This window comes from Schistocerca serialis, chromosome 1 (assembly GCF_023864345.2).
Source record: "Schistocerca serialis cubense isolate TAMUIC-IGC-003099 chromosome 1, iqSchSeri2.2, whole genome shotgun sequence".
Lineage (NCBI taxonomy): Eukaryota > Metazoa > Arthropoda > Insecta > Orthoptera > Acrididae > Schistocerca > Schistocerca serialis.
In genome coordinates this window covers 310,931,287-310,943,864 of record NC_064638.1, presented here as the reverse complement: position 1 = coordinate 310,943,864, position 12,578 = coordinate 310,931,287, and the positions used below count along the sequence as shown (strand labels likewise).

Genomic DNA, 12,578 nt, shown 5'->3' with positions numbered 1-12,578 from the left:
CCCTGCCCCTCATCCAATCTGAGATGAGCACTTTAAAAAGAGTTATTGCACTTTATATAAAAATGTTTCTAAGAATTTTATCTTCAATTTTTCTGTAGACAAGTAATGCTACTTATGTAACTGTTTATACCACCAATCACACTGCACTTACTCAGTTGAATGTTAATTTATTTATTGCATTTTATTCTTTATATTGGATTACCATCATCAGTTCTCAATTGAACACTAATGATGTTAAATAAGTTACTAAAAACTAGCATGCAATATGAGGAATAAAATCCAATATTAACAAATTAACACCCTACTGAGAAACTGCAGCATGATTTATAAACTGGTTCAGAAATATTTCTTTTACAACTGTTGCTTTATCTGGGCATGCTGCAAATTACTGACATGCTCTACTTAACAACTTGGAATTTTATTTTTATATTACTTTTTATGTATTTTATTTCTTGGGGCATTTTACTATTTTTATTGTGTTGTTGTTATAGGTTTCTTTTACTCAGGCCAAAGACACTAAACAACAATTTACACTGCAACAAAGTCTGCAAGTAAATTATTATCGGGATTCCTCGCACCTAAGGTCTCAGCAAATGGATCGTGTGATTGCTGAAATGATTGCCCTCCTGAACTTATCATTTATTGTCATGGGTACTGGCTTCCGCAGTGTAATGAATGCTGCTCTTCCAAACAATAAAATGAAAGGTCGTGGAATTTTTTTATTATTATTTTTTTAAATTTTGTATTTGTGCGATAACAGGTACAATAAGATAGCACGAAAAATAAAAAATTCACTTGAAGAATTTGAAAAATATCTTTCACAGCTGACCTATATTCTGTAATTTCATTACTAAGTTTGACTTGTCTTGGTACTTCAAAAAATTTTCATAGGATGTCTAGTTTTGAAACTTTTAGTCACGACTGGGTGTCATACAAGTGATCTACACTGCTGGAAATTGAAATAAGAACACCGTGAATTCATTGTCCCAGGAAGGGGAAACTTTATTGACACATTCCTGGGGTCAGATACATCACATGATCACACTGACAGAACCACAGGCACATAGACACAGGCAACAGAGCATGCATAATGTCGGCACTAGTACAGTGTATATCCACCTTTCGCAGCAATGCAGGCTGCTATTCTCCCATGGAGACGATCGTAGAGATGCTGGATGTAGTCCTGTGGAACGGCTTGCCATGCCATTTCCACCTGGCGCCTCAGTTGGACCAGCGTTCGTGCTGGACGTGCAGACCGCGTGAGACGACGCTTCATCCAGTCCCAAACATGCTCAATGGGGGACAGATCCGGAGATCTTGCTGGCCAGGGTAGTTGACTTACACCTTCTAGAGCACGTTGGGTGGCACGGGATACATGTGGACGTGCATTGTCCTGTTGGAACAGCAAGTTCCCTTGCCGGTCTAGGAATGGTAGAACGATGGGTTCGATGACGGTTTGGATGTACCGTGCACCATTCAGTGTCCCCTCGACGATCACCAGTGGTGTACGGCCAGTGTAGGAGATCACTCCCCACTCCATGATGCCGGGTGTTGGCCCTGTGTGCCTCTGTCGTATGCAGTCCTGATTGTGGCGCTCACCTGCACGGCGCCAAACACGCATACGACCATCATTGGCACCAAGGCAGAAGCGACTCTCATCGCTGAAGACGACACGTCTCCATTCGTCCCTCCATTCACGCCTGTCGCGACACCACTGGAGGCGGGCTGCACAATGTTGGGGCGTGAGCGGAAGACGGCCTAACGGTGTGCGGGACCGTAGCCCAGCTTCATGGAGACGGTTGCGAATAGTCCTGCCGATACCCCAGGAGCAACAGTGTCCCTAATTTGCTGGGAAGTGGCGGAGCGGTCCCCTACGGCACTGCGTAGGATCCTACGGTCTTGGCGTGCATCCGTGCGTCGCTGCGGTCCGGTCCCAGGTCGACGGGCACGTGCACCTTCCGCCGACCACTGGCGACAACATCGATGTACTGTGGAGACCTCACGCCCCACGTGTTGAGCAATTCGGCGGTACGTCCACCTGGCCTCCCGCATGCCCACTATACGCCCTCGCTCAAAGTCCGTCAACTGCACATACGGTTCACGTCCACGCTGTCGCGGCATGCTACCAGTGTTAAAGACTGCGATGGAGCTCCGTATGCCACGGCAAACTGGCTGACACTGACGGCGGCGGTGCACAAATGCTGCGCAGCTAGCGCCATTCGACGGCCAACACCGCGGTTCCTGGTGTGTCCGCTGTGCCATGCGTGTGATCATTGCTTGTACAGCCCTCTCGCAGTGTCCAGAGCAAGTATGGTGGGTCTGACACACCGGTGTCAATGTGTTCTTTTTTCCATTTCCAGGAGTGTAATAATGACAAAATTGGAAATGATACTTCTAGAATAGGATATAAATCACCAAGAAGTGCATTGTATTGTTTCTGATCATGGATATAACATAACTGATGTTTTGCAATTGTTTGAGTTTGATTGAGCTGCTGTGGAATCGTAGGAGTGGCTCCTTCAACTTACTGCTAAACTGAAAAAAATTGCAATCCATTTCAATCATCTCTTTGTCATACAAACCGAGCTGGCAAAAATTCAAAGGGAATGCCTTGATCAATCTGCTATATCTATCATTCAAGACTGCCCAACATGTTAAATATTGTTGAATATATATAATTGAATTTCAGTTTTATGTTATATCTGTAGAGTAAATATCATGTGTTTTGTTTTTATGAAAACCCTATCTGTTAATCTAATTTCTTCTATTTCCAGCTGGAATAGCAAATTTTATATGATGCAATGATTTTCAAAGCTCAAGGATTTGCTAATTTTATGCTCATGTTCAAATGCAATCATGATTATATCCACTTAAAGACTGGATAAATGTTGAAAAAAACTGTAGAAATGATGAAACCATTCAAACAAATTACTAGAAACTTAAGCAGTTCTCAAGCGAGCATTTCATCAGTCATATAGCTAATTCAAGTAAGTGTGAGCACGATATAAAAACTGATACTTCAGAACAATTATAAAAGTTTACGAGAAAATTACACGATGAATTCAAGCATGAGATTCGGAGAACTGACCAAAAATGGTAAGTACACAATTGTGACTTATTTTGATCTGCAATAAAACTCAAAATTTTTCAACAGCATCATCACAGAGCAAGCTGTGCCCCAAATACATAATCTGATGATGAAAGCCAGAGGTCCAAACTCACCTCAAGATGACTGCATATCTACTAGCTAGAAAAGGTGCTGATTTGGAACTGCAAATTAGCCTTCAACAAGTTGTGCCTTAATCACAGAATCTCAATTACAAACAGCGTTACAAACATTAGAATTCATGTTACATATGAATGAATGTTAGCAAGACCCGGCTACAACTAACGAAAATGACAATCTGGGGTGATGTTACAATCAAACCTACTGGAGTACAAAAAGGAAAAAAAAAGCTTTCTCTACTAGATTATCCACTAATGTGGTGGAAATCAAGTGGACACAAGTACTACTATCTACTGTCACTAACTCTTTAGTACTTATCAGCTCCTCCCAGTAGCATAGCCAGTGAACAATTTTTCAGTGGAGTTGGCCTCATATACAAGTGCTATTCAGAAAGTAGGGAACGTTTCTGTCTGACGCCGCTAGGCGCGTGCCGATAGCATATATTTTGGTATGTGTGTGCTCGGCAGCTCAGTTGGCATCCATCCATGACAACAGGAACATCTCTGCATGTCTGGTTTTTTCGATATTCCAATTTGAAACGTGCACTGCAATCAAAAATCCCACCAGTTGAGAGATCCGGTCTGTGATACGGTTTTTGCTGGCAAAAAACCTAAAACTCATAGAAATGTATCGTGAACTGTGCGAAGTGTACAGAAACAACATAATGAGTCAATGTTCTGTCCAGAAATGGTGCATTCGGTTTAAAACTGGCCGAACCAACGTTCACGATAGTGAGAAGAGTGGACGCCTGAGCATTGTGACTGACAATCTTGTCGCTAAAGTTGATGAAACGATTCATGAATCAGTCGCTTCAATAGCGGAGCTTTCACTTTTTTTTTCACAAGTTTCACGGACTTTGTTGTTTGAAATTGTCACTCAAAAGCTAGGCTACCACAAATTTTGTGCATGATGGGTGCCCAAAATGCTTACAGGGCACCATAAAGAACAGCGAATGGGGGCAAACGTTGACATTTCTGGAGGCCTACCACAAACATGGTGATTCATTACTGGATTGAATCGTAGCCAGTGATGAGACTTGGGTGAAACAAGTCCTACCACAAACATGGTGATTCATTACTGGATTGAATCATAGCCGGTGACGAGACTTGGTTGAAACAAGTCAATTGCGAGACAAAATTACAGTCCATGGAGTGGGGGCACACAAGATCCCTCCCAAAAACCAAGAAAATGTTTGCAAACCTTGTCAGCAAGGAAGTTGATGGCAACAGTGTTTTGGGATAGGCAAGGTGTGCTTCTTATTGATTTTCTCGAATGTGGAGCAACCATAAATTCTGTCCAGTACTGTCAAACTTTGCACAGCCTTAGGAGAGTTGTTCAAAACAAACGCCAAGGAATGCTGACATCCAAAATTTTGTTTTAGCACGACAATGCCCAACCTCACATGGCAAACCGAACTAAAGAACTTCTTAATTCATTCGAATGGGAAATTTTCTCTCAGCCCCAATCTTGTACCAAGTGACTTTCACTTGTTTCCCAAGATCAAGAACTGGCTTGTAACGCAGCGCTTTGATGATTATAAAGAACTCCAGGTGGGCATGACTCACTGGCTGAAGTCTCAGGCGGCAGAATTTTATGACGAAGGTATTTCAAATCTTGTCCACCGCTATGATAAATGCCTCAATGTGTTTGGTGACTATGTGGAAAAGTAGTATGTCAGTCACTCTTTCATATGTATATAACAAAATGTATTTCTTGTACGTAGTTTTTTTTTTTTTTTTAATGTCAAAACTTTCCCTACTTTCTGAATAGCCCTTGTGCAAAGAACACTGAAACAGACTGCATTGCGAAAAAGAAGCAAAACTACATTTTATTAAATATCATATGACAATGATAAATTTTGAAAAGAATTGTAATTTTTTTCCCTTAATATTTGCACCTCTACTTCTGCGTCCGCTTCTGCTAAAATTGGCTTTTGACATCTGTTTCCGTTTCTGCTTCTTTAATCATACTTTCGTTATATCAGTAAAATCTAATATGTTTGGAACTTTATCAGGAAGCTGGAACCTGCATCAAAAAGTATGAGCGCAAGGATCTGCTGTATGGAGTTATATTTTACATATGCCTATCACCTGCTGCAAAATGTTCCATACTGATTTTTCTATGACAACTGTTTACCAATATTCGGCTTCTTTAAGATCTCAAGAAAAGAGGCACTGAAGCTTCAGGAACAATCTGTCAGGACAGAATACTTAAAAGCTGCATTTTGTCTCCACCAGAAAAAAAATCAAGGGCCGATTCTCCAGGGAGAAGAAACAAAGTTGCAGTGCCTCAACCAAGGCTGTTCCAAGCATATAATAATTATATTGGAGTAGATCACACAGATCAAAGTATATCCTTATAAAGAATATTCATAAGAGGAAAAAAGGGGTATTTTTCTATAACAGTACATCTAAGCGGTGTTGCTGAACAGAATGCTCGGAATCTGTACACGTGTAATGAGAGGCCAATGAATGATCTCACATTTAGGCACCATACCTGAAGAAAATAAGAGGATTGCCCAAAGTAGAGGACAACAAGGACAACATAACAAAGCAAATAAAACTGAATATGTTATGACGCAAAAGAAGATTGTATTTGTGACTCACCAATACAGGAAAAAAAACTGCAATGCAGAATGTGGAAGAAGAAAACTACCATTAAATGCCTCAAGTGCGATATAGCTCTCCACGTATCATGTTTTATGTCTTTCCATGCAAATTCTATTGTGTTGTAAAATTGGTTGAAAATGTTGTCATATTATCCTGCAATCCTTCCAGTAGAAAGGCCTATTGTGACTAAACTATACATGTAATTATTGTAAAATCTGTTTCTGTGTTTTAATACCTAATGATGACAAAATAATAGAATATAAATTTAAGAAATTATATTTAAGGACTATTTAGGTTAAAGTATCCACTTCTTCACCCAACTGCTATACATCCACCATTCAGCCTCTCATAGCTTACTCGTTGAACAGTTCAAAGGTTGCAGGGAAGCAACCACACATTATCTTCAGTCAGGCCTTGCCCACTAAATCCATGTAAAGCATCATTCAGGTTGAGGGAAGTCTTACCTTAACAAGTACAGTTTACTCCTTCATTGTCTCCTTTTTTCCATTTCATGCTTTATGTTCCAACTATCCTCTTGGGTTTTCCACTAAGTAAATACATTATTTTTAATTTTACATATTTAAGATAACCATCTACAAACCTCACTAACTTTTTCTTCTATTTACATTTTATTGGCCACACCATTGTTTTCTCACAACACCATCATATTTATCAATAATGGTTGAGTAGCTTTCCCACTGTCAGCATTGTAAATGCTCTTAGAATTTGAAATTACACTGTTGTATTCTCAGGTTCTTTTATGATTCTGCTGGCACCTCTCACAGTCAGTCATCCAGTCTGTTCTTTCTTCTACTACTGGTTCAATTTCACACTGTTTGCTTAAAATCTAGAAAATGGAACTTCTCCTCCATATCTGTTGGTACTGACTAAAGTCAATAAAGGAAATTTATCTATTTGAACTGTTCTGCACTAAAATTAACATTTACAGGTTATGAAAACATTCTGTCATTTCTACTTTCAACATTCACACCTACAGTAGAACATACCTGTACAGTTTCACTTGGATTGACAAGCAAAGTCCGCACAATATTTGAACAGTAACTGCGATACCGTGCTCCCAAGGAACAAACAATTGCACCAAAATGCAGCGTGTTTTTATCACTGACAACACTGAACTTCAGGTTGTAATTGCCACCACTCTGAATAATGGCAGGATAGCACATATCCACTTGACTAGTGTCGACACCAGTGACATACTTCTTGTCTGTAATTGCTGCTTCCACACCCTCAGCAAGTTTTGAATGCTTCACTTTCTGAAAGAAAAGAGGAATACAATAGTAATATCTCTCTACAATTGTTACGACTTTCAAAAAAATCATATACCAATACTTATTTGACAGACATATATCATTTACTGCAGTCAATGATAAGATAAAAGACATTCCAATAAATATCATGCATATACAAACCTTGTCAGCATCAATGATTTCCATAATTTGATCTTTCAGGTACTTATTGAAAACATCAACTGACACAAGACAAGCTTTCTTCATGGTAACTAGTTCTGAGTCTTCCTTTGGAGCCATTATATATGCCACTGCAGCACTGACATCAACCTGCAAAATGATTACAAATTTCTAAAATAACAATTTTTATTCCTCCATGGCAAATATATGCTTGATATATATATAGATGAACAGCACAAAATTATAATGAGGAAAAGAAATACAACAAATTTTGAGATTTGTACATCTATACCCTGCAAACCATCTTAAGGTGAGTAGGCAGAGTATTTCAAGTAGCACTACAACTTCCCACCCTTCAGAAGGGTGTATGGAAAGAATGTCACTGTGTAAGTTTGAATTTCTTTCAAACACCTTGCACATTTCATCATATACATTTGTGATGCAGAAGTATGTTGCTGGAATCTGCTTGGAATGTACACACTCAAAATTTTGACAGTAAACCTCTCCATGATGCACAATGCAGTCTCTACCACTAAGAGTTTGATGAGTATCTCCATAAACACTTTGACACCTACTAAATCAACTAATGATGAAATGCATCACTCTTCTTTGGACCACCTCTAAAATTCTACCTGGTAACAAGGGATGGAAGGAAATAAATGATGTGCACCCACTTAAGACTGTATAGCAAGAGGAAGCTTCTCATTTAAAATCTTTTACTATGGTGTTATAGTATTATATTTAAACAGTTATCATTTCTCTCTCCTCTTACTCATTACTACAGAAAAATCCCTATTTTACACTTTAGGGACTTTTAAAAAATGGTCTACATTGCAGGAAACTGTAAATGGTGGGATACATACTTCATAAACTAACAGTAACGCATTTTTTGAATTTTGGTGGTGGCTATGGTGGCAGTTGTCAGATGTAGAGGTTTATCGAAGTGCTCAACACAAATAATAAAATAAATGCGAACAGCGCCTTCCACAGAGATTCAGGGCACCATTCGACAAATATCGGAGAGAAATACAGTGCAACTTGGCCCATACTTATAAAGGACAATGCATGCTTATGACATACGTATCATTACTAGCATTCCTTCTTGTGACACTGCAAAAAAACACTTGCGCATAATTTTTTTTAAAAGTGTTACAGCTACTGATGGGTGACATTATGATGCTGGAGCACTCATCCGCAATCTTAAAACAGCCATAGCAACATTTTGTCCACCTCTCATGAGTTTTTGGATCCCAAGGAAAACAGAATCATCAACTCTGTGGCCTCTAGTACTGTGACAGACATACCCCACAGGATGTCATTAATATTTCCTTGGGGGTAGCACCAAAAGTTAGAGTTGTGTTAAAAATGTACCATCCAGCTTTCTTGAGAGCACATCATGAACGACATTCTGCTGGATGTCTACCTGACAAGATGAAACAGTCAGAAAGTAATCACTACCTCAGAGATAAATGTGTACTCTACATTGGACAGAAAAAAAAAGCTGAGGCTACACACAGAAATTAATGGCCTAATAAGTTCCGTGCATCATGTTAAAGTGTTCGGGACCACTGTTAATCAGTAGTTATAGATCACAGCATAGAAGTGTATGGGAACACCGATACTTACCACTTATAGCTTGAAGTTGGAGCACGACTGTTTCATTAAGAGGAAAGGCAAAGCCAGCTGACTAAGCAAGGTAATTATCTCATAGTATGCCCTCTCCCTACCAGGAGGGACACACGTGTCACACAGGATAAACATCAGGAGAGAACCAAATGTAAACAACCACACCCCCTACATGAATTCGGAAAGTACTTGTTCACTGAAGACCTACACAAGTACCAACAAACAGAATTTGTCTGATGCTCTTCGAGGTCAACAGTACAGAATAATTGGAAAGGAGAGGATATGGGTTTAAGGGAACAGCGTGTCCCGAAAAACAATACATACTGCTGCATGAAGTGATAGTAGCTTTAAAATTTCATTGCAGGACATCTATATGGCTCACTGTGAGTGACCGAAAGAAGTCAAAAGAATAGATAAGATTTCAGTTACTGCTTGCACCATCTTTTGAGGAGAAAAGGTGTCAACAAGCAAAAGTTTGGCAATGGTGGAGAAAGAAGGGAGGCAGTAGGAGGCATGACAGAAGACACTGTATTTGTTTTGACTTTGGATACTTTCTTGTGTTCGGCTTACTTTTAGGTAGGGATTGTCTGGGTCGACAGTCAACAGGTAGCTCTGTGCCACTCAGCCTGTACTTCCTTTAGCTGCTGGCTGGACTTTGACAACAGGGCAGTGGAAGAGTCTGAGTCCGCCCCCCCCCCCCCCCCACACACACACACACACACACACACGCACGCACAAAACATGAATGGGTGTATCAGGATGGCTGCTAATGACTAACACTGACCGAGGCAAGAGCGCACTTACCCTCACTACAACAGAACCTTAATCATACCACTGATACTTAGTTGTCAAGTGGGCCAAGACCAAGCATTTTTACTTATTTTTGGCTTTGAAATATCAGAAGTAGTCCTATATTGTAAGATTTTTTCCTTCCATTCTTTGTATCAGGGCAAAATGGTGAATGAGTGGGATGATGCTCACCGCAGTTGAAGTGAGTTGGTGGTTGGTTGTGGGTTGTGTCTCTGAGCAGTCGCTGTCTGGAATTCATACAGATAGGGTCATGGGCAAAGAGAGAAGATATGTAACAACATTTTAAACACTTAAAGCATTCCAATGGGGCAAAGGAGTGTAGAATATTGTATGGGAGGATGGTTCCTACGGTTTCACATCACAGCGATAGATGTGAATGCCATCTTGGAACATAAAGAGTGCGAAGAGGGGGCGGGAATCAGTCACAGTGTAGGACTGCAATAATTGAAAAGTAGGAGTGCTGCAACAGCACGGGTCTCGTATTCATTAAGCATGTGTTTACAAAAGATGGTGTGAGGTCCTTTGAGGTGTGAACATGATTAGGGTAAAACCAGTAAATCCCCAACTCTTCAAAGAATCGAATTCCCAAGTATACAACAGCTTCAAACGTCTGATTGCTTTACAAATGAATTAGTGTATTAAATATATGACATTAAGAACATAAGCAAGAAAAAGTAGATAAAAGGTTTGAAATTATACTTAAAGTTTGTTGAAAGTCACTAAGTGCTCTCATTATGAAACACTGGATGAATATAGTCGGGGTAATTTGCAATACATTTTAAGCAAAAGCAAGTTTTTTCTTATATCACAATGTTTATGATGTCATCTCTCTTGAACTGTATGTCGTACAATGATTTAATTTTGCAGGTACATTCAGTGATATATGTAGATACTGTTTGCAAAATGTACTGCAATTATAGTTAATAGTCTAAAGAAATAGTAAATTAAAAAATCATACCTGATTGAGTTTTACTGTGCACCATTTTTAGCAGAAGCTTATTTTTCACACATCTAAATGTCTATGATATTGTATATCCTGAACAGCATTTCATACAATGATGTAATTTTGCAGGTACATTCAAAGGCATACAGAGTGATTCATGAAGATATGTAAATATTTTAATATGTTATTCTATAAGTAAAACTAAAGAAAAAAGTTCATATAAACATATGTCCACAAATGTTTAGTTATGGAGTTACGGCTAATAAAAACTGTACAAGGTTAAAGTAAAGCACGATTTCCATTAATTTTGTTGTTATTGATCCGGTGAATCTAATAAAACATGTCCCAGATGTGTAACTGCAGTAGTTTTCCAGAACATCCAGAGTAGTAAAGAAGTAATGTTGTAAAATTTTCAATTTATTAACTACTTGACCGAATTTGTTTCTTTAAATTCCAGACAATTGCACAAAGTTTTCAATGGAAGTTGTAAAGAATATCATTTTGGAAAAATAATGGTGATAACGTTAACTGAAACTGTATGAATGTATCAGATAATCTGCTTTTATTAATACCATAGCACACATGAATTCATGTTAAACCAGAAGGAAAAAAAAGCTCAGTGTTAAGGAAATTGTACATACAGTTTCACAATACATTCACAATAAATGTTCAAAAATGTCTCCATGAAGTCCAATGCATTTAGCTGCATGTGTATGAACAGATTTTTTTGCTTGTTTCAGTTTCACAGGGTTGTTCTCAATTTTGTCTATTGCATTCATAATGCAAGCAAGTAATGCCTCACGTGTATTGACTCTGTCCTCATAAACTATGTCTTTGATCCATCCCCATACACAAAAATCTATTGGTATTAAATCAGGCAATCTAGGTGGTCACAGACGTGTAGCACCACGACCAATCCATTTCTGGGGAAAATGTTCATTTAAATGTGTAGTAACGGCGCTGGTGAAATGTGAACGCACAATATCGTGTTGAAAATACATTTGCAATCGCATAGCAAGTGGAACATCTTCGAGCAAGCAGGGCATTTCTTCTTGAAAGAATTGTAAGTATGTCTTGCCAATTAGACGTCCTGGGAAAATGAATGGTCCAATAAAGAGTGTGTTGATTATATCACACCACACATTTATGCTAAATCGGTGCTGGAAATTGCATTGCACTGTTGCATGTGGGTTTGCTTCAGGCCATGCATGCCCGTTATGTAAATGATTTATACCATCTCGAGTAAACTGTGTCTCATCAGTAAATACAATGTATTTGTGTAACTGCCAGTTAGTATTTAACTCACTAACAGCTGCCACCAATGACATAAACGTTTCTACATTCTTAATGGAAAGTAAACAAATTTACTTGTATAATAATCTTTGCTTCTCTGGATGTTCTGGAAAACTACTACAGGTACACATCTGGGATATGTTTTATTCGATTCACCAGAAAAATACCAACAAAATAAATGGAAATTGTGCTTTACTTTAACCTCGTACAGTTTGGAAATGGCTTCATATTAGCGATGTTGCTAAATTTCAAGCAAAATCTTTTTTTAGCCGTAACTCTGAAACCAAACATCTGTGGACCCATGTTTACATGAACTTTTTTCTTTAGTTTTATTTGTAAAATAATGTATTAAAATATTTGCATATCTTCGTGAATCATCCTGTACATGAATACCATTTGAGAAGTGTGTTGCAAACAGAGTTGGTAGTAATGAAGTAATACATTTAAACATGTCTGATACTGAAATTTTCCTAAATGAACAGCAAAAATGTTTGCATTAACACTTTTCTGATTCTGTCATTTTGTGGGGGTTGTAAGCGAGAGAAGTTTCATAAAAGTTTGAAATTACATGTAAAGTTAGTTTGAAGTCACAAAGTGCTCTCATTCTCAAATATTGGATGAACAAAGTCTGGGTAGCTGCGAGC

At 38.7% G+C, this 12,578-nt stretch overlaps 1 protein-coding gene across 2 annotated transcripts in view; it reads right to left on the bottom strand.

The window, feature by feature from the left end:
• The window catches only part of LOC126469544 (FACT complex subunit spt16), a 135,352-nt gene that overhangs the window by 95,675 nt on the left and 27,099 nt on the right, over positions 1 to 12,578 (bottom strand). For both annotated transcript variants that reach the window (XM_050096665.1, XM_050096674.1), the window contains exons 5-6: positions 7,266 to 7,412; positions 6,843 to 7,109 (exon numbers count right to left, since the gene is read on the bottom strand). In XM_050096665.1, the coding sequence (XP_049952622.1) occupies positions 6,843 to 7,109; positions 7,266 to 7,412 (414 nt within the window). The remainder of the gene's footprint in view (positions 1 to 6,842; positions 7,110 to 7,265; positions 7,413 to 12,578) is intronic.